General features: G+C 45.4%; 1 protein-coding gene across 4 annotated transcripts in view; it reads right to left on the minus strand.

Annotated features, from left to right (window-relative positions):
* MAF (MAF bZIP transcription factor) overlaps positions 1–18,725 on the minus strand; it is a 364,562-nt gene extending 345,837 nt beyond the window's left edge. The window contains exons 1-4 of one of the 4 annotated variants that reach the window (XR_009530627.1): positions 16,622–18,725; positions 11,759–11,865; positions 4,428–4,488; positions 1,033–2,159 (exon numbers count right to left, since the gene is read on the minus strand). Coding sequence is in view for 3 of the 4 variants with exons in the window: in XM_060084395.1 (XP_059940378.1) it covers positions 4,455–4,488; positions 16,622–17,751 (1,164 nt within the window). In the remaining variant the exon portion in view is untranslated. Of the gene's footprint in view, positions 1–1,032; positions 2,160–4,427; positions 4,489–11,758; positions 11,866–16,621 lie in introns of those variants that run through there. The other 3 variants (XM_060084394.1, XM_060084395.1, XM_060084396.1) reach the window with 3 other exon arrangements.
* Between the last annotated feature and the right edge of the window lie 830 nt (positions 18,726–19,555).

Raw genomic sequence — 19,555 nt, forward strand, 5'->3', positions numbered from 1 at the left:
ACCATCTGTAACGAAAGGTCTCCATCCTGAGTAACTTTGCGTTGGGGGTTCAACCCTGGTGTCAGAATCCCTTTAAATAATTGCACCTCAACCCCACCCCACTCAAGACTCAGCTTGGCTACTGGCAGGAGCCCAGGAAGAAGAAAAGAAACTTTGTCTGAAGAACCCAATTTAAAGGAGGCGTGACCGCAGGGTCAATTTCAGATCAATTCAATTCTCACCTCTACTGCCTACCTGCCAGCAAATGAAGTTACTGTGCTTTTTCTATAGACTGAAAGGACTAAAAAGAAATCGTCACTTGCTGCATGTGGACGACCCGTTTATTAGAGGATGGATGCTTGCTGAAGGAATGGCAAAAAACAAACTCCCTTCCTCTCTTTTTTGTCATTTTCACCTCACCAGTGATGAAGGTGTAGGATGCGCCCCCTGGATTGTTAATTAGGTGTTAATATCTTCCAGCAGTTTATACTGGAGGTCAGGGCTGTGTTGTTGGCCCACTCAACACCTGAAACTTCCTCCCCCCTACCCCCCTCAGTATTAGTTCCCATCTGAAATTATATAAATGCTAATAGCTTTATTATATTTCCTGTAGACGCTGGAACGGGAGGCACTCCGAATATTCCCACCGGCTTACCCTTGTCCCAGCATTTTCTAAATACTGCCAAAAAAAAAAAAAAAAAAAAAGACCAAAAAGTAAATAAAAGCAAACCCAACTCTTCTGCATAGCTCATTTATTGCTGATAATTTCATTAGGTGCCAGGAAAAGCAAAAAAAAAGGCAGACACTAAACAACAACTTTACAGTAATTTTTGGATCGAGGAAATGAAAGACTCAGCAAGCAGCAGGCGAGGAGAGTTTCAACATTGGCATCTGTGAACGGCAGCAATAAATCTGAGATTTTGGCAGGTGACTGAATGTGTGCTTTTAGAACGAACGCTCTTTACAGAAGCATCATTTTGTTTTAAATAACGAGTGCTATACTCGAGCAAAAATTCCTTCTTCCTTCCCCCACCCCCAAATGCCCCCAAATGCATAATGTTCCTTTTTTAAGGCAGCCCCTTTGATAGCATTCTAACGTTGACTGGAAATAATGTGAGTTCATTGAGCTGCTTGCCCTGTACCTGCTCTGCCATAATTAATTGATTAAATCTGCTCACTAGTGGGCCAGTGTCCACAGAAAGGAAGACATCAGGCAGCCTTGTATGGAAAGGGGGATGGGGGGGCTTAGGCAGGAGCATAATCTAATTAAACAAACAACAACAACAACAACAAACAATTAGGTATGTTAGTCCCAGTAATAAAACACTTTAAACAGAATTATTTTCCCTTATTTTCTCGGTGCCAACAAATACAGTGATGTAATGTGCTTAAGACATACTCATGGCATCTGTGACGGATTGGTCTGCTCTCCAGGTCTGCATGCCAGACAGCATCCTACCCCTTGCTGTCTTCCAGGACGGGGCAGTTACTCTAAAAACTGAATACCGAGAAGCCCTGAGGGGGTCTGCAGTGAAGCCCGAGTCAAGACCAGCCACGGTTCTCACTTGGGCTTTTCAAACCGAGGCACCAGGAGACGAAAACTTACGGTCTGTGTTTTCACATGGCCTTTGCATGAGAACACCTCATTCACCATTTCTGTTAAAATATTTTGATGGACTCTGCAAGGGAAATACGGTTATGACATCTTTAATTTTATGTTGGAATTAAATAGCTGTGCTCAGGTACCCACACTGACACTGGACGTTGGGAAACCATGCTTGCGTTTTATTTCTGGATGGTTACTGCAACATGGGAGGACACGTTATACAAAGTAGAAACAAGATTTCAGAGTCCTTTTACTGTGTTTTTTGTTTATATCCCAGTTCATAACAGAGTAAAGCCTTCCTTACATTGGTTTGAATTCATGTCAGCATAGGTACAGTCAGGATAAAACATATCCACTCAGCTAATTGTTAAGACTAGGAAAAAAAAAAAGTGATGGGTACTTAGAACCCGGGAAGAGCTGTTTTTACAAGTTCCATCAGGAAACTCCCACAGGTGACAGGAAAGCTACCAACAGGCCCCTCCCCTATGTATATGTGTCCCACCTGCCCTGCCCCAAGGCAGCTCTGTTAAGGCTTGGTTGCATCCGGATGGGTCTTAGCCAATGTCAGGAACATCTGTAATGGGTAGAGCATACACATCAGCAGGCTAAGGTCCACCACTATCTCCTGAAATTAGTGTTTCAACACACAAGATGGAAGAGCATGTATTAAAGGCCTGCTTTCAGTTTGGGTGCCAACCATGAGTCGTTGTGTCACCTCCTTTTGACAATTCACACTAAGAGACAGCCTCTAAGGTGAATTCCAAAGCCACTCTTTGCCTTAGGGTCAAGCAACACCATTCACTTCTTTCCATGGTGGCGATGTTAACATCACACCTGACCCAGGGATGCTACCATGGAGAAACGGACATCAAATAGCAGTGTAGGATTGTTGTCTCTCTTGATCGTCATGTTAGAAGACTTTGCTTAGAAGGCACAACCTTGATAAATCATGCACTTGGGTAGGTGTGCGTATGTTATGCTGGAACATGCACTAATGGAAAATGTTAGGATCAAGGGATGCTATGAAAATGGAGACTTTGATCTTTTTGTGATACCACTTAGGATGACTATTTTGTAATATGCCCAAGAACCAGAATATCATCTAGACTGTGTTTCTGAGAATAAATAAAATAATCAAATGCCTCCCCAAATGGCTTGTGATTTAATTCTCACACTCTAGCCTAGAAAATTGCCAGAAATAAGCCACAAAGTTGTACATAGTGGAAATCAGCAAGAGAGCAGAAAGCTAGTGACTCCCCATTTTTGGCTTCCAGGACTGAAATCTCTTAACCAAAGTGACTTTCTGAAAATAAACTAACTAACTCTCCCAAGAGTATCAAGTATTGAAGAACTTTTCATATATCAGCGTATAATATCTTAATACCACAGAGTAACTTGGAGGAATTCTCCTCTTCTGCAAACTCCCCATCTAGCCAAATGCCTTTCTCTTCCTCACTCTCACCTGTCAATCATGTTCACAGCTGAAATTTGATTTCTCTCCCACAAGTAACCTTATATGAAATATTATTGGGGGGGGGGGGTCAAGACCCGTGTGAACCTTGCCTTAAAAGTTCATTAACTCTTTGCTCAAAATGGATGGTTTCGGTGTAACAAAACCTGGCCGGTGTGTCTAGATCATTCTATTTAATAGATGGCTTTCAAACTGCAATAATAAGGACAGGGATAAAAGAAAGGAATAAAAAGAGAAAGGAATAAAGTATTGGTATGGCATGCATACACAAGGACACACAAATTAATCCCAAAGGTGTACACTTAGTTAAAATCTATGGATGAGAGCTATTAAAGAAAATGTTAATTTTGTTTAAGGCTAGGAAAGAACTCATGTTAAATATTCACAGTCCAGTTGTTCAAAGCCTGTCCTTATAATAGCGTGTAAAAGTTAAGTAATCAGATACCATATCTGAAGAGCGGGAAAAAATACGGGTCTGTTTCCTGACACCCTCAATTCACTGGATTCTTAAAGTGTCTCCTTCTTAAACAGTAGCAATTTGACAGTGGGACTTAAACCCAAAGCTGTATTTCATGCAAATTTCTCAGCAAGCAAATTTAATAAAAAAAAAAAAGAAGTCAAATTTCATTCCATTAGCCAATAAGACGTAACAGGAATACATAAAACGATAACACTAAGTAATTATTGGTGTAAGAGTGTTGGTCTAGCTCTCTAAACGAAGAGGATTCATAATTAAATTCACACCGGGATCCTTGTAATTGAAAATCCATTTAAATAGCTTAATTTCATTTTTTTTTCATAGGTGAAAAATCACATTTCTGCCTCCCTCTGCCTACATTTGAAGTGAGGAGTGGCTCCAAACTCACATTTGGACACAGGAGGGGGACATAATGTGCTCTGAAATCACACTAAATCCTCCAAATGTGAGTATGGAGTGAGTTATAAGAGAATGGAAATTTGGAATGTTTATGAGGCCCAGGTGGAGCCAGCCGATGGCCATGGATGCTAATTGCACAGATCCACCCAAATTGTCTGACATTCAAGTAGAAAGATGAGTCGACAGACTCATGCTAGTTAAGGCTAAAGATCTGAGATCTACTCGGACTGGATTAGTACTCTGTACACCACACCTACGTCATGAAATCAGTATAAAAATGCATGCATGCTCGTCTCACACACAATGCATCCTTCACTTCAGCATCTGGTATCACCGTTTATGTACATGTAAAACCCAAATACTAAGACTACTAAAGCAGGAGACTTTCGCACCTCGAAAATGATCAGCATTCCTCACTTGCTTTGCTTGCTTGCTGTCTCCCTCATGGAAAATGCACTAAAACAAGCACATGCAAATCAGAAATCAAGATGTACCTCTTTGACTTCAGGCAACAGGATTTTTCACATCACTGATGTAGAGGATTCCCTTGGGTACCTGATTTAGTAAATATATTAAAATAAACAAAGGGTCATTAATAACCACGAAGAGGGCTTTAGAAGGACAGTATGTTCAAGGCAGCCTAACTAACTATGAAAAGGGCAGGATGAGACCAAAAGAAGAGTGATTTAGGTCCATCTGCTTTGGCATCCTGGTCTCAGCCCTGCCAGAGGAAGGGTTCACATGGAAGAGAATGGCGTGGAATGCTTCATCAACGACCCCCCTCCACTCTTGCTCTGGTCCTGGGGGGCTGAGACAGGAATGCCCACTGGCCTGGATCAGCTTTAAAGCTGCCCTCAGTTCAGAGAACCAAGTGATCCTGGGTTCACAGTGGAGGAGGATATGAATGGTCTCTGATGGGTGTCTCTCAAGTGTTCAAAGACTGCCCATCCCCAGGGAACCAAAACCAAACCCTGGCTCTTTACTAGGGCCTGTTTCTCTTCCATCTTCCCCCCTCCTCTTCCATTGCCCTGGTCTATTCTGCTGGTCCTGCTGACCTTAATTGCAGATGTTCTCTTAACAAATAGAACCATTTAGAGACCACCCTTTTATTTATTAACTTCCTCTCTGTTTAAATTAGTAGTAGAGAATGCTTAGAACGGTAATATGAAAATGAGATTGCTTTAAAAAGAAAAAGTCTTTTTGCTTCACAGTGAATAACAAAGCACAGCAATTCAAAGTAGTTAGCTTTCTATGGTTCAAAAACCCCTTATTGCTATTAGCTATACTAATGTAAGTGGCAAAATAATTATCATTTACTGTACGGAGTCCAATATTTTCCAGACAGCAGTTTAATAACAAAGCAGACCTGTCATTTCTCCCCCTAGTTAGCCATACTCTACAAGTTCAGACTGTCAAAATATATTTAAAATCTAATTTAAAAAATTCAACATGGTTACAGTAAATCTGGGTACAATAACTGTGATAAACCAGTAAGTCAATCTAATTTTTTTTCCAACGTGGAGATTCAGTTATTCTTCTTTAATCTGCCCCACTTTTATTTGAATTACTTTACAATTGGTGTGAAAAAATACACACAACGCATACACCTGCTGAAATCTGTAGGCTGCTGTAGCTGACAGAATCTTTTACTTAAATTTTCGTTTAGCGTAACTCTGTAATTTTCCCAGTTCCCTTTATCTAACTAGTCTGACTATGCATTAAAATACTCATATAAACAAATTTGTATTCATATCTCTCAGAGCTGCCCCAAATACATCATGGGCTTTCATTTCACGTTAGAAATGCTTTTAAAACGTTACGGCACAAAATACTCTTTTTCATGTCAGAGTATACACTAATCTTTTGCCAAATAAATTATTTCTATGCCAAAAAAAAAAAAAAAGAAACAAGAAACATACTGAAGTTATAAAACCTGGAAGCGTTATCTGTGATATCAATTGTTCTCCATTTCAACTTCAAATGGCTAATCTCAAACCAACAAACAAACAAAACAAAACAAGAAAACTTCCCATATAAGGTCACTTAAAAAAAATCTTTAGGAACAACAGATTCTTTTAGAAATGCTAGTGAATAGAGTTTAAAAGCTTAAGAGATTGCGGAGGGAATATTTTTGTAATTCCTTTGGGGCAGTGCAAACGTATGTTAAGCTTCTGCAAGGAATATTTACATGAGATCATAGACTTGTGAGGCATTTTTCAATTTTAGAACAATATTACAAAGCAATAATTGAACAGAGACTTTGCAAAATGCCCCTTTGCCTTCCTGACCAGCTCACTCATAGCCTCTGTTATTTCTGGAGAAAAAGAATCGGACCTCATTAAATGCGTATTTGGAATCTTGCCTGAAATCTCATAAAGTAGATGTCCTTTTTAGATCATTGGTGTCCTTTTCCTCAAGATGACCTCTATTCTCTGGCCACCTGGGGAACCCATCCTGTTATCAAGGCATTTACTTTCAAAAGCTGGGGAGAGAGAGATTCTGTTCGCACACCTGAATGGGGTCCAAAAGCCATTGCCGTTTTCTGTTCTCATCACCTTCACCCAGGCTAGTCACTGGGGAAGAGTGGTAGAGGGCAAAGGGGTCTCACAGGGGAGTAGGAGAGGAGATTTTCCATCCTGATCACAGCGGTGTAGTCGAAGCCAGACGTCTGCCAGCACAGAGCCTTGAACAGTGGCATCTATTTACCTAACCATTAAATAGTACTTTTAAATAGCATAGGAATGTACAGTGATATTCCAAGGAAGATTTTAAAGGTCTCACTACCGGTACAGTGTAGAGAATTAACACGGACAGTGCACCCTGAGAACATACAGATGGTCAGCACGCACCTCTGTGATGCTCTGAGTCATGCCAAGTCCAGCGAAGGTTTTATGGGAAGATCATCATTCTAAGACAGACCATTCAGGCTAGGTTTGGCTCCCGCCGACCAGCACAAAGAGTAGCCCAAAGAACTCTGTCGTGTGATCATGTCTGTGTCCTAATGTGGAAACTGTAGATTTATCTTTTACTAGCTTCCCCCTACAATGTGTTAGACTTCCATAAATAGATTAGATAGATAAATGGCAGATGAAAGAATATGTTGGATTCATTGCCTGAAAACAGACTCAACTATCATCTTTTCACGCATTTCATCTGAGAATGATGACTGCAGGTTTTCCCCGTTCTAAGAAAAAATACTTCAGTAGAATCTGACAGTGTAAAAGTGCGTCAGATGCTGAGATCACCGCTTTCGTTTCAACATATTTATCTGCACATTTATGAATCCTTCCTTAAGCAAAGAAAAAGGAAAACACGGGGGGGGGGGATTTATTTAAGAAGGTGCAATGATGCTTAACTACTTCACACTCAAGGATCCAAAAAACTGAAGGTCCCTATAAGAAAAAAACCCTACATGGAAGGTCTCCTTTCTGAAATTAGTTGTTTTAAAGTTTCTCCTCTTTAGACAGTTTCTGAGTGCCTGAGATTTGACAGCAACTGTGTTAAATCTGGGAATGCAAGCAAGCCCCTCTTGCTGGAGCTGTGGGTGAAATCCTAATAAAGTTTTCCTGAGTGGCTTTCCTCTACAATAAACGTCAAACTCTATCAAGGAAAACCCCAACCGTATGGAGATTTCTCGAAAGATTTTAAAACAGTCTATCTAGATTTCCTTCTTTTTCTTTTGCCTCTTCACTGTCTCTAACCAGAGCAGGAAAAAAAAAAAAAAAATCTAGATCTGGAAATGGGCCGGAAAATTAATAGAGTAAAACTCAAATGATCTGGAGCTGATGCTCTTATTTGCAGAAGGTTCCTGGGGCAGCTGGAAGGTGGGATGGGGGGTGTCCCAAGGTGAAAGGCGGAGCCTTTTAGGGCTGAACCCCACTCCCTCCTTCCATGCGCCCACCCCAGAGCGCAGCAGAGCAGGTATTTTCAATGTCCCCAAGGGCTCCACTGTGGCCAGGGCAGTCCTCTTGGAAAACTTAAACCAAATCCCGATACAAATCCAAGTACCCAGCTGGGTCACGGGCACCGGGTGGATGCGGGGCCCTGGGGCGCGCTGGGAGTGGCTGCCGGTGGTGCCCCAGCACGGGCACGGGCATCTCGGAGGGGAGCTGCTTCGCCAGCGTCCTGAGCCTGCTGGTCCCCCGGGGCACAGCCCAGGGCCTGGGGCACACGAGGACTTCCCTTGGCCTCAGGCAGCCGCCGGACCCAACCCCGCGGGCCCTGCTTCCTGTCCTTCTGCACTTGATGCAGTGGCCAGGTGACCCTGAGGATGGGGAGCGCACCTGGCCAGGGCATTGATGCCCAGAGCGAATGGGCCCCGCAGAACAAATGTAGACCGGGAGGGGGTTGGGCGGGGTGGAGGGTGCAGGGGATGCGTGGGGAGAGGGGATGCACGGAAACTGGGAGACGGGACCTCAGCATCCTCCCTGCCTTCATCTTCTTCATTCCAGGCTTCAAAGCCCTTGGTGTGGGAAGCTCCAGCTGGCCTTAGACATTCCAGAGCCACTTCCCAGCTCTTTTCTGCATCCCCGCCTTTGTCTGCACTGGACCTGCCCCAGAAGTGACTTAATGGGTCCAAAGGCTCAGCTTAGGTGAGTGTCTTCTGGTACAAGGCAGTGATTTCTGAGTCTCTCTGATGGCCCTGGTGACTAGGCATGGGGGGTAGAGGTGCCAGAAATTATAGAGGGGACACTGGGATGGGACAGGGACCAGGTGGTAAGGGGCCAAAGCCCTGGAGCTAAGAACATCGCTATTGCTTTTACGGATCATGGGGATTTCAGGGTCTGCCAGAGGCCTGTCAGTCATCCTGCAAACACATCTGGCCTGGTGGGAAGCTAGGGCCCTAGGAATGACCTAGAGTTGACCCCTGGTGAATGGGGGTCATAAGCCAAGGTCCGACTCTTGTTAGTAATACTGCCCCCAGCCCCTGCACACCAGCCACTACCTGCCCTCTGCTCCTCTGGGCCTAGTTTGGGATTGCCTACTTTTCTGGGATCCTCAGGCCTGCTTTCCTTCTGGAAAATCCCCCAAAGGAGCCCAGAAACTCACTTCTACAGGCTTCCAGAAGTGGATGAAGTCATGCAGAACCAGGACAAATTTTGGTTGCAAAAAGGAACTCGGCACTGCTGACCGGAGTTTTCAGCCCAGGATTCCCTTCACAACCATCCTTTTTGGGGATTCTCTCAGGATAGCGGTTACCACGCCTCCTCTCCCAGTTCTATAAGGTTTCATGGCCTCTCCTATTTCCTAACTGAAAGAACCAACCACAAGAAAAAAACATTCTTTGGCATCTTAGCTTGGAAACACTCAAGGTTGGTGATCAGAATATTTAGAATAAATTCAGAATCCAAATCCCCAGCGTGTAACTCACACCCAGGCCTGGGCTGGGTGGAGGCCAAGGGGGCGTGGGGAGGTGAGCACAGAACTATTTCTATTTCCTCCTCCTCCTCTCCCAAAGCTCCACAGACACCCCTCCCTCATCCTCCCTTCTTGAATTAATGCCCCTTTCTAATCGTAACTAAAGATCCAAGAATCTGTGGAGAAGGGAGGAATGTGATTTTGCAATCCGAAGTCCTAATTATAGGAAAAAATTGTTACTTGACAAAAAGAAAGGAAAAGAAAATGAATTGTGTTCAACACGGAAGAGGTGCTTAGCAGATGACTATGATCTGGGTAGAGAACTGTGCATTCCAATCATAGCCTCTCCGTGGAAAATGCATTTTGTGAATTTCTTGAAACTGTCCAACTCGGATGCACATTCATAGAAAGGTCTGATTTCTGTGTGCCGTTGATGTGTTCTTTCTATACTGGCCTTGTTATATTGGGCAAACTTAGGGAAAACACACAAAGGGCTTTCAAATTTAAACAATAAAAACGGTCACAATGCCATCAAACCTACTGCGGTGACCATAGAAATATGGGCATAACACATCCAATGTCTCAAATATCCCCACTGTAAAATCACCAGATTGAAATATTTATAAATGTCCCCAAATTAAGACATTTGCAATTTCCTCGGAGCTCTTAATTGGGGTTCGATCTCTAAAATTTTCAAAACAGAAACACACGTGAACATATAGGAAAGAAACGGACAGCTGAAGCTGGTTTGCACCTGTGTGCAAATGTGTACACTGGGTGACTCCTGCCTTCAAAGTCCGCGTCACCATTCTCTCTGGCTTGCCTCATTTCTCACCTCCCACAGATGCTACAAGGAATGGAGAGCCTGGGGTTTTGCTACGCCTTCGTGTCAAGCAATTTGATTTGCTTTGTTTTATGTTTTGTCCCTCTCTAAAGGGTAAAGATGTTCCCACATTGTTGCAGGACTGTACTTCTTTATGCCCCGGCAATCATGAGACAGCCTGGGAGACTGAAATTCTCTCACCCTGTCCCCTACCCCCGCTGGAGAAAAAAAATGCCAGACAGAGCTGGGTTTGTTCAAGAGCCGGGGTGGAGCCAGGCTTGGAGAGAATTTCCCTTTTCTGGGGCTGTGTGATGTCTAGATTTTGAAGATTTATATCAAAAGTGAGAAAAGCAGTGTTATCAGAAGGTGGGTGAAGGCTCCTGCTCCGTTTTTAAACAAATACAAAAACAAACAAACTCATCCTGATTCAGTGGGCTGGAGGGCTGGACCACCTCCCTTATGGCTACTGTCTGCCCAGCCTTGGACTTGGGACATCTTTTAAATTTAGGATGGGGCCAGAGTGAGAACAAACTAGGTTTCTCTTATCTTTCTCCAGACAAGGAAGACACCGACCCCAAATTATTCATTTAACCTCCTGAGTAATAATCAGAAGTGGTGAAAAGGATAGCCTCTCACGGTAGATATCTCTTCCCTAAAAATGAAGACATTTCTTCAAGAAAAGGGACAAAATTTAAAAATAAATCAAACGAAAGTAAATCGCAGTGGGCAGCCTCTCAGACGAGCAGTGTAAAGCGGGTGAATCTGGCTTCCTAGCTTCTCTGATCCCATGTTTATATGAGAAGCCCCACAGCTTGGCCGTGTGTTTTACTGGCACGGAAATCAGACGGCTAAAGGTTGTCACTCATGGACCTCAGTCTTCCAACCTATCTCAGTTAGTCTTTAACTACCGACAGGCAAAAAATTGAGATACCTGTGTGGCCAGCAGACTTTTAAATACATTGATTGGCCTAGAACACCGGGGGAGTACATTTGATCAAGCCAAGGGTGAATACGGAAGTATGTTGGTCTGAACCAAAAGCAAAGACAACAGCAAAAACCTTCCAACTACGGTACTCGGGAACCTCTGAATGTGTCACAAGCCACTTCAGTCATTTCAGACAAGGACACGCTGGGAATGTGGCTACTGAGACAGCTGTACCCCATGTTTGCAAGTGTGGTTACCATTTGCCCCCTGTACACTGTGTTTAACCTTAAAGCTGGTGGTTTGGCAAGGGGAGGTCCTATTTAAGAGCAGAAGTATCTCGAATCAACGCTACTAAATAAAAACTACTGGGGTAAAGGTAGAAGGGGGAGAAGATCAGAGCCTTAGAATCCCGCATTCAGTAATAAATAGAGCATCTCCCATTGGAATGGCCTCTGTTGAAAGCCCAGGTGGTTATGGAATGAAGGCAGATAAATATGATTATCTACACATCATTTCCTCACTGAGATCAGGAAGTAGAATCTCTGCCTATTTGATGTCCATCTATTAATGTGTCGGATACATTGTAAAAAATTATGACACGGTTCTGGAAAAAAAGAAAACATGGGAGGTGACTTCGTGGATGCCTGAGAGCAGAGAAGGGGGAGGAAAAAAAAAAGCACACGGAGGGGGTGTACTTAACTAACATTGGTTTCACTTACGGCTCTGATGAATGACCACGTTTGACATCACTGATAAATACAATACTATCCAGGGCCCGAGAGAAAATCGGGGTGCTCGGCTCTGTTAAAGCTTCTGCCCGTGGCATCTGCTTGGGGAGGTGGGGGTCAATTATTTATTTATTTTTCTTCTTAGTAAAATTATCTGCCAGAGAAACAATGAAGCGTGAAAAAGGACTGTTTAGAGTGTGCATGTCTACATAGGCTTTAAAAATGCTAGCTGTTAACCTTCTGTGACACTTCCCTTCATATCAACGCATATACCTGGTAAATTTCAGTGGATTTTTTTTAAAAAACCAATATTACAGGTTGAAAACAATCGCACCTATTCAGTCTGGCGCATCGTAAAGTAAGAAACACCAGCGTGCTTTTCTGTGGGTCTGTATGATCCTCAGACAGGAGGCACAGTTAATTAGCATGGAGCTTATACATTTAATAGCTTTCATCTCTTAACACATTTATTTTTTTAAAAAGGAAACTAAACAGAAGTCAGGGGTAGGCTGTTTTCCATGACTGCAGATAGTAATAAAAATAATAAAAATACAGTTCTCACGTAAATTTCATTTTGTGAATACATGGGTAAGCACATGACGCTGTGGGGCTTCCAAAATGTGGTGTATCTCACCGATGGCTGCAACTTGTGAGTGGGCTCAGTTCTGTATTTGGAATGAAAGGAATTTTAACACTATTTAGACAAAGACTCAAATGCAGTGTAAAGGGAAAGCTAGATTTCCTTACATGATTAAAAAAAAAATGTAGAGACTTATTTGTAGTAAGGGCACTCAGGCAGGATTTCTTTGTTAAAAAAAAAAAAAGCATGTATTTGTGTTCACCACTCTTATTATATTTCAAAGTTTTTAGTAATGGTTATTTCTGAAAGTGCCTTTCATTAGGAGTTAGCCTTCACTTAAAGGCAGCCACCAAAACCCCACTTTTTTTGCCAGCACCTCTTTATTTGGCTTTTTCATGTTTGGGGCAAAAACCTGCTTATTATATTAAACTGCCTTGTAGGGGCCTATCAAAATGCTTAATTGTTGGACCACTGTATTTTTTTCCCAAGTGGCATTCCTCATGAGGTAACTGCAATAACTCCATCCAGGTCACTGTTATTTTGAAAATGTTTGCCTAAAATTTTGTGTCGGATGCTGGGCTTCCTGTATAAGCGATATCTCCATTTCTGCTTCTACAGGGGGAGACTGCAAATCTCCTCATTGGGCTCAGACCAAAAAAACAAAACAAGAACTCTGAAACAGAGAAGAACAGCTAACTTCAAGCACATGGAGGTAGGTTTACTATTAAGACTTGTGTTAAAGCAAAATAAAGTGTGGATTCAGGGGCCCTGTCCACTGTCTTCATGTTCTGTGAAAAAGGGTAGGAAGGCTGATACACCGGTCAGAACTCATCAGCACCAAACACAACCTGTTTTCCTCAAAATCACGCCTTCGTTCAGAGTTGCAATATTATTATTATTATTATTATTATTTTTTTTTGAAGAACAGAAAACAAAATAAAACAAAAGTCACCGTGTTTGGCTATATTTTCAAAACAGTGTTGGCTTTGTCTAACATTCTATTAGCCATCTAGGGGAAGTTGCTGAAGAATGCAAACTGCATGAATTTGTAACATTAGTTGCATGAATTTGTGTCATTTTAAAATAGGTCAATGCTGTTAGTGAAGATAGCTCTAGACTTTCCAAGGGATCTTTTAAGTGAGCCCGCACACGTAGCCTATGTTGGGGTAAATACTGAGAAATCAAAGCACAGCCTTTATTCCAACCAGGCATTATTTTTTGCTTGTATTCCAGGAGCTAAGGTGCTCTGAAATCATTATCAGCTCATCTACGTGGAGAAGCCCTCAGCTAAATATTCACAGGGAAATATGATTTAATAACAGTTTAAACCCAGATACGTACTTGGACTTCTGTGAGAGGTGGATTTTTCTTTTTCCTATTTAAGACAAATGACCTTCAAAGTTAAGAAACAAACAAACAACTGTAATTTGTCCAAAGTGTTGATGTGAAATCCTGTCAGGCCTTGCTAACAAGAAAATCATGGCATGTAAGGGAAGAAGGAAAAATAATCAATTTGAGCCAAAAGGCAAGAATTGTTTATCTTTACCATTGAATGCATATGTGCCCAAGCCACGTCTGCCAATGCCTTCTCTGCCGGGCTCGTTTCCCTCTAGATGGGTGTGTGGTGGGATGAGAAGCTCAGGGCGAGGCTGAGAAGGCCCTGCTCTCTGGTTGGGATTTTTGTTTGTTTGTTTCCACCAGGGCAATGATGTCTCTACTTATTTGAAAACTGAAAACTTTGGGGGGGGGATTTTGAGAGATTGTAATTTACATTTATATTAAATATTACTAATTATTGGAAGGGACTGGCCTTCCACCTCACAAAACAGCCTATGTTTCACTCTGAATTATTGCCTCATTACTTCTCCATTAATCCTTCCTCTGGAGAAAAGGATGCCTTTTACACTTCTAACGCAGCGTTGGGCCCAGTTAAACTGTACACTAAGAAACTGAGTACAGAATCAAAAAAAAAATGCAGTTTATTATTGTAGATTATTCTTTCTCTTGATATAACCAGAATTGAAAATGAAAGAAAAGCACATAGGAACATCACGCGTGGTTAGTTAGTAACTCAAGATATAAAACAATTTTGCACAGCAAAATATGTAAAAGAAAAGTAACTGACAAGATTTTTTTATATTTATTGTGGTAAGATTTACTTTTCATTTTGTTTTTAAAGACAGGATGTCAGTCCCTGAAAATAACATTTACTGATTATTGCCTTTAAAACTGTGGATTTTTTTTTTAAGTTACAGAAAATCCAGTTCTGCACCACAATACAACTGTAAAAAAATCTGCATCATCTTAAAACTGTGCAGTAATGCCATTTTTTATAACTGCATAAATTTATTAGCGTTCTAAACAGTTTTGCAAAATTTTTTTGTATTATATGCTTGCAGGTTATATCTTAGTGCAATTCAGTCCCAAATACTTTAATTTTGAAAAAAAAACATACATTTTGAATGTAAAATACCCCTACAGATATAAACAGGGGTGCTTCCCCTTTTAATACTTTGGTTTTCAATACAGTCAGTGGTATAGCAAAGACTACACATACCCAACTTATATTTAAGTTGCAAGCACATGCTGTATAAGCTACTTTTTTTTAAACAGTCCCCTTGCAAACTCTACCCCCCTTAACATCACAACAGTAAACAATTTAGTGCATCAATCTTTTAAAAAATCTACAGCTAAACAGACCTAACTCTTTCAAATTTATCTATAACATTCCTTTATCTGTAGCATACATTTTAACTGGGCTAACAGATTATAAAAACTAGAATTAAATTATATACTAGAAACCCATAGCATTCCACATTTGACAATGACCAAAAGCCAAAAAAAAAAAAAAAAAAAAAAAGGAAAAAGAAAAAGAAAACAAACCAAAAGAATAACGGGGCAGATTTCTTTTTTTAAAAAATAAATTTTAGACTGCTTTCGGCAACAGCACAATTTTAGTCCCCCCAGTGGGGCAGTCATTCTTATTAAAAAGAAAGCATTAAGAGTTCTTTACTGTTGGCCGTGTTAAATTTTTTAACCCATTCTGGCATCTTTAACAAGGAATCCCTTCAGTGCATTTACAATGGGAGGCTGAAGTTCTGAGTAACTCAAAGCAGTTTTGGAGCAGATGCAAACTTTCATGGGAAGAAGGCTCTACGGTTGCACTTTTTTTTTTTTTGTTCTGAACTCAAAAAACTCATGAGGCAATAAAACAAAAGTATGAATGCCAATGCCATAAGTCTTCGAACGTCCATTTCCAAGCCAAAAGGAAAAAAAAAGAAAAAAATAATTATACCATACATGTCCAGCATGCAGGCTTTTTTTTTTTATTAATATAATGTCTCTTTTCCATAAAGTCTTTGAAACAGTTATAGTTCATTGTTGCTAAGACAAAGTAGCAAGCATAATAATGCATGAGATGAGAATGAGTTTTTTAAATGGCAGACTAAACTCTCAGATTTGGCATCATAAGGACCAAAACTCACGAGTCACACCCAGAAGGTTGATGCAGGCTTGATTGTGGCAGGTTCATGAGGATTTTTCCCCTCTATTTTAGCATAACAATGCTCAAAAAAACCCGATGGAACTCAGCACGCTGCAAGTGTATAACATTTCACATTTTTTTTTCCTTTGCAAGCTCAATCTCATACGAAGAACTCAGGAGGAGAAAAAAAAACTTAGCTTTTTTTTCTTCTTTTTTTTCTTTTATCTCAGAGGAGATGGGTGGAGAGGGAGTGAGGGTGGAGTGTAGGGAGGGAAAAAAAGGGGGTAACACAGCAAGCTCCAAAAACTCAAATTAAAAAAAAAAAATCCAAACAAAACAAAAACACACACACAGAAGATGAACACCAGCTCATGAACTGAAGAAGAAAAAAAAATACGTGAATGATGCAGGCTTCAAAGGTGAGCATGAGGAACTCTGCCGAGATCGCTGAACACTGAGCACGTTGTGGGGGGGGAGTGTTAAAAAAAAAACAAAACAAGCTAGCGAGTTATGGAGAATTTCAGATTGGCAATGCATGAGCCAGACAACCTGCCCCTCCCCGACTTCAAAACAGCCTTCGCCACCACCACCAACTCGGAGCACGGTGTGTGTTGTGTGTGTGTGTGTGTGCGTGTGCGTGCGCGCAGGGGGCAACTGGGGGGGCAAGCTCGGGAGGGGAGGGGGCGAGGCGGTGGCGAGCAAGGCTCTGGAAGTGGCAAGCCCACACCCGAGTCGGACCCCCACGGAGCACTTATCAAGGTGGCTAGCTGGGATCGCGTGTCAGACTCACATGAAAAACTCGGGAGAGGACGGGTTGTCGCTGCTCGAGCCGTTTTCTCGGAAGCCGCTGCTCACCAGCTTCTCGTATTTCTCCTTGTACGCGTCCCTCTCGCGCACCAGCCTGGAGATCTCCTGCTTGAGGTGGTCGACCTGCTGCAGCAGCTGGTTCTTCTCGGACTCCAGGACGTGCCTCTGCTGCACCCTCTTGAAGCGGCAGGACTGGGCATAGCCGCGGTTTTTCAGGGTCCGCCTCTTCTGCTTCAGCCGGATCACCTCCTCCTTGCTGACCCCGCGCAGCTGCCGGTTCAGCTCGCGCACCGACATGGTCACCAGCTGCTCGTCGGAGAAGCGGTCGTCGAAGTGCAGGCCGCCGGCGGCGTGGTGAGGGTGCAGGGCGCCCCCCGCCCCCGCCGCGCCCCCGCCGCCGCCGCCGCCGCCGCCTCCGCCGCCGCCGCCGCCGCCCCCGGCGCTGGCTGGGCCGCCGCCGCCCGAGCCGCCCGCGCCACCGGCCGAGGCGGACGCGCTGCCCGCGGCGCCGGGCGCGCCGGCCGTCGGGTGATGGTGGTGGCCGGCGGCGTGGTGGTGGTGGTGGTGGTGGTAGTGCGGGCCCGCGCCGCTCTGCGCGGCGGCCGCGGCGATCACGGCGGACACCACGGCGGCGGCGGGGCCCATCTCCTCGCCGCTGCCGCCCAGGGAGGCGCCGGCGCCGGCCCCGGCCGCCGAGGCCAGCTGCTGCGCCCCGCGCGCGTAGCCATCGAAGCCGCCCTGGAGCTGGTGGCTGTTGCTGATGAGCGCCTCGACCGCGTCCTCGGGGCTGAAGCCCAGCGCCTCGGGATTCAGCTGCTGCGGGTAGCCGGTCATCCAGTAGTAGTCTTCCAGGTGCGCCTTCTGCTCGCTGCCCGAGCCCGGGCTGGGCGCCGAGAAGCTGGGGGAAGGGGGCACCGAGCTGCACGGCGTGCTCATGGGGGTGGAGGACAGCGAGCCCCCGGCGATGAGACGGCCACACTGGCTGATGATGCGGTCGGTCTCCACCGGTTCCTTTTTCACTTCAAACTTCATCAGATCGAAGTCATTAACATATTCCATGGCCAGGGGACTGGTGGGCAGGTCGGAGTTGCTCATTGCCAGTTCTGATGCCATTCTCCTGCCGCCGCCGCCGCCGCCGCCGCCGCTCCGCCAGATGGGCTGCAGGAGAGGGGCCAGCGGGCTGTGCTGGGTGGCCAGCGGGTGAGCCAGCTTGCCGGGCTGGGGCGCTTCTAGCTCGCGCGGCGGTGGCTGGCCCGAAACCTCCGAGCGCGCACACACCCCCCCGCCCTGCCCGCGCCCCCCGCGCCCGCCCTCCCTCCCCCCTGCTCACGCCAATGTGCTTGCTCGCTCGCCCCGGCCCCTCCTCGCCTGCTCGCCTCCTAGCGCGCCGAGCCGGCGGCTTCAGGCTCGGGAAGGTCCTCTGCGGGCTGCGGTGGCGGCGGCGGCGGCGAAGCCAGAAGAGCCCGGCTGGGTGCGCGGCGTCCCCCGCTCGCCGCTCCGCTGCGCGTTTTGCATAAGGAGTGCTCGCCTCGCCGGCCCGGGCTGCAGGCGGGGCGCGCGCGGCGGCCGCTCGGGGCTGGAGGCGCGGCGGGCCGCTGTCCCGGCGGCGCGGGCCTTGGCACAGGGGAGTTAACACTTCATGCTTCTCGCCTCTTCTTCTGCCTGGTTTTTTTTTTTTTTTTTCTTTCCTCTCTCTCTCTCAACCTCGCGGTCTTCCTCCCTCCGTGCAAAGTGCAAGACAGAGGTGCAGCCGGGCTGGAGGAAAGGGAGGGGGGAGCGGAGTTCTTTCTTGCCTTTTTTTTGTTTTGTTTTTTTAAAGCGAAATAGCGAAGTCCTGGGGAAAGGCGAGGCGGAGAGCAAAAGGGGAGAGGCCGAGCCGACGAGCAGCCCGAGCTACAGCTCGAAGATGAAAAAAAGATTTTAAAGCCTCTGATCCAGCAAGAAGAGTTTAAAGCAATTGCTGAGTTTTATAGCACTTGTGACGTCAGGCCCAAAAGGGAAATTGACTGGTACTCCGGGCCAATGGGAGGCGGCGAGAGCGGCCGCGATTAGCATAATATAGAAACAAGGAAACTTTTCCGAGCTGTCAATCAGGGCCCAATCAGCTGACTGTCAGCTGGGACTGGCAGTCTTAACCCTTCCTGCGCCGCAGCCTTCTCGGGAGGTTGCAAAGCCAGGCGCAAAGTTTGGTGCAAGAGGGGAAGGAGTTTTCCAGGGGGACTGCGGGAACCCGGGTGGACCGGCACGACGGTTGGCTTTACTTCGGAGCGAGAAAAGCCTGCCTTCCGGAGCCCCAGCTCTCCCGCCACTAGCTCGGGCGGGATTGGCCGCCCCCCCCCCCCCGCCGCCGACCACCATCCCCAGGGTCGTGAATTCGCCGGGTAGCTTTTTCTCCTTGCTCCATCTTCGACACCCAGGTGTCCGCCCGGGGGACCTTCCTTTCCCCGAGCCTGGCAGTGCCCGGAGCTCAAAACTGGCCCAAACTCTTTGTCCCTCTCCCCGGTGCCCGCGCGCGGGTGTGCAGGGGTCCAGACGGCGCGGAGGACGTCGCCCCGCCGCGCGCCTGCCGGGGCGGTCTGCAGTCGGCGGAAAGAGAAAGCGCGCTTTATCACCCTCTTTTAAAGGAGGTGAAATAAGTTGTTCAGGAGCCATTCCGCGTGGGGGCTGGCTGCCCGCTGGCGTCGCGTGCCCTTGCGGGGGGAGCGAACTCCTCCGCGAATTAACTCCGGGAAAGCTCGGAGTCAGGTCAGCCCGGCTCACCCTCCGGCTTCCGACTCTGGCCCGAGTTTGGCCTTTGAGATTCATTTCTTTCTTTCTCTCTCCCTCTTTCTCTCTCTCTCTCTCTCTCTCTCTCTCTCTCTCTCTCTCACACACACACACACACATCCACCCCCTTATGAAATTTGACTCCTGTTTA

Source organism: Mesoplodon densirostris, chromosome 19, assembly GCF_025265405.1.
Source record: "Mesoplodon densirostris isolate mMesDen1 chromosome 19, mMesDen1 primary haplotype, whole genome shotgun sequence".
NCBI lineage: Eukaryota > Metazoa > Chordata > Mammalia > Artiodactyla > Ziphiidae > Mesoplodon > Mesoplodon densirostris.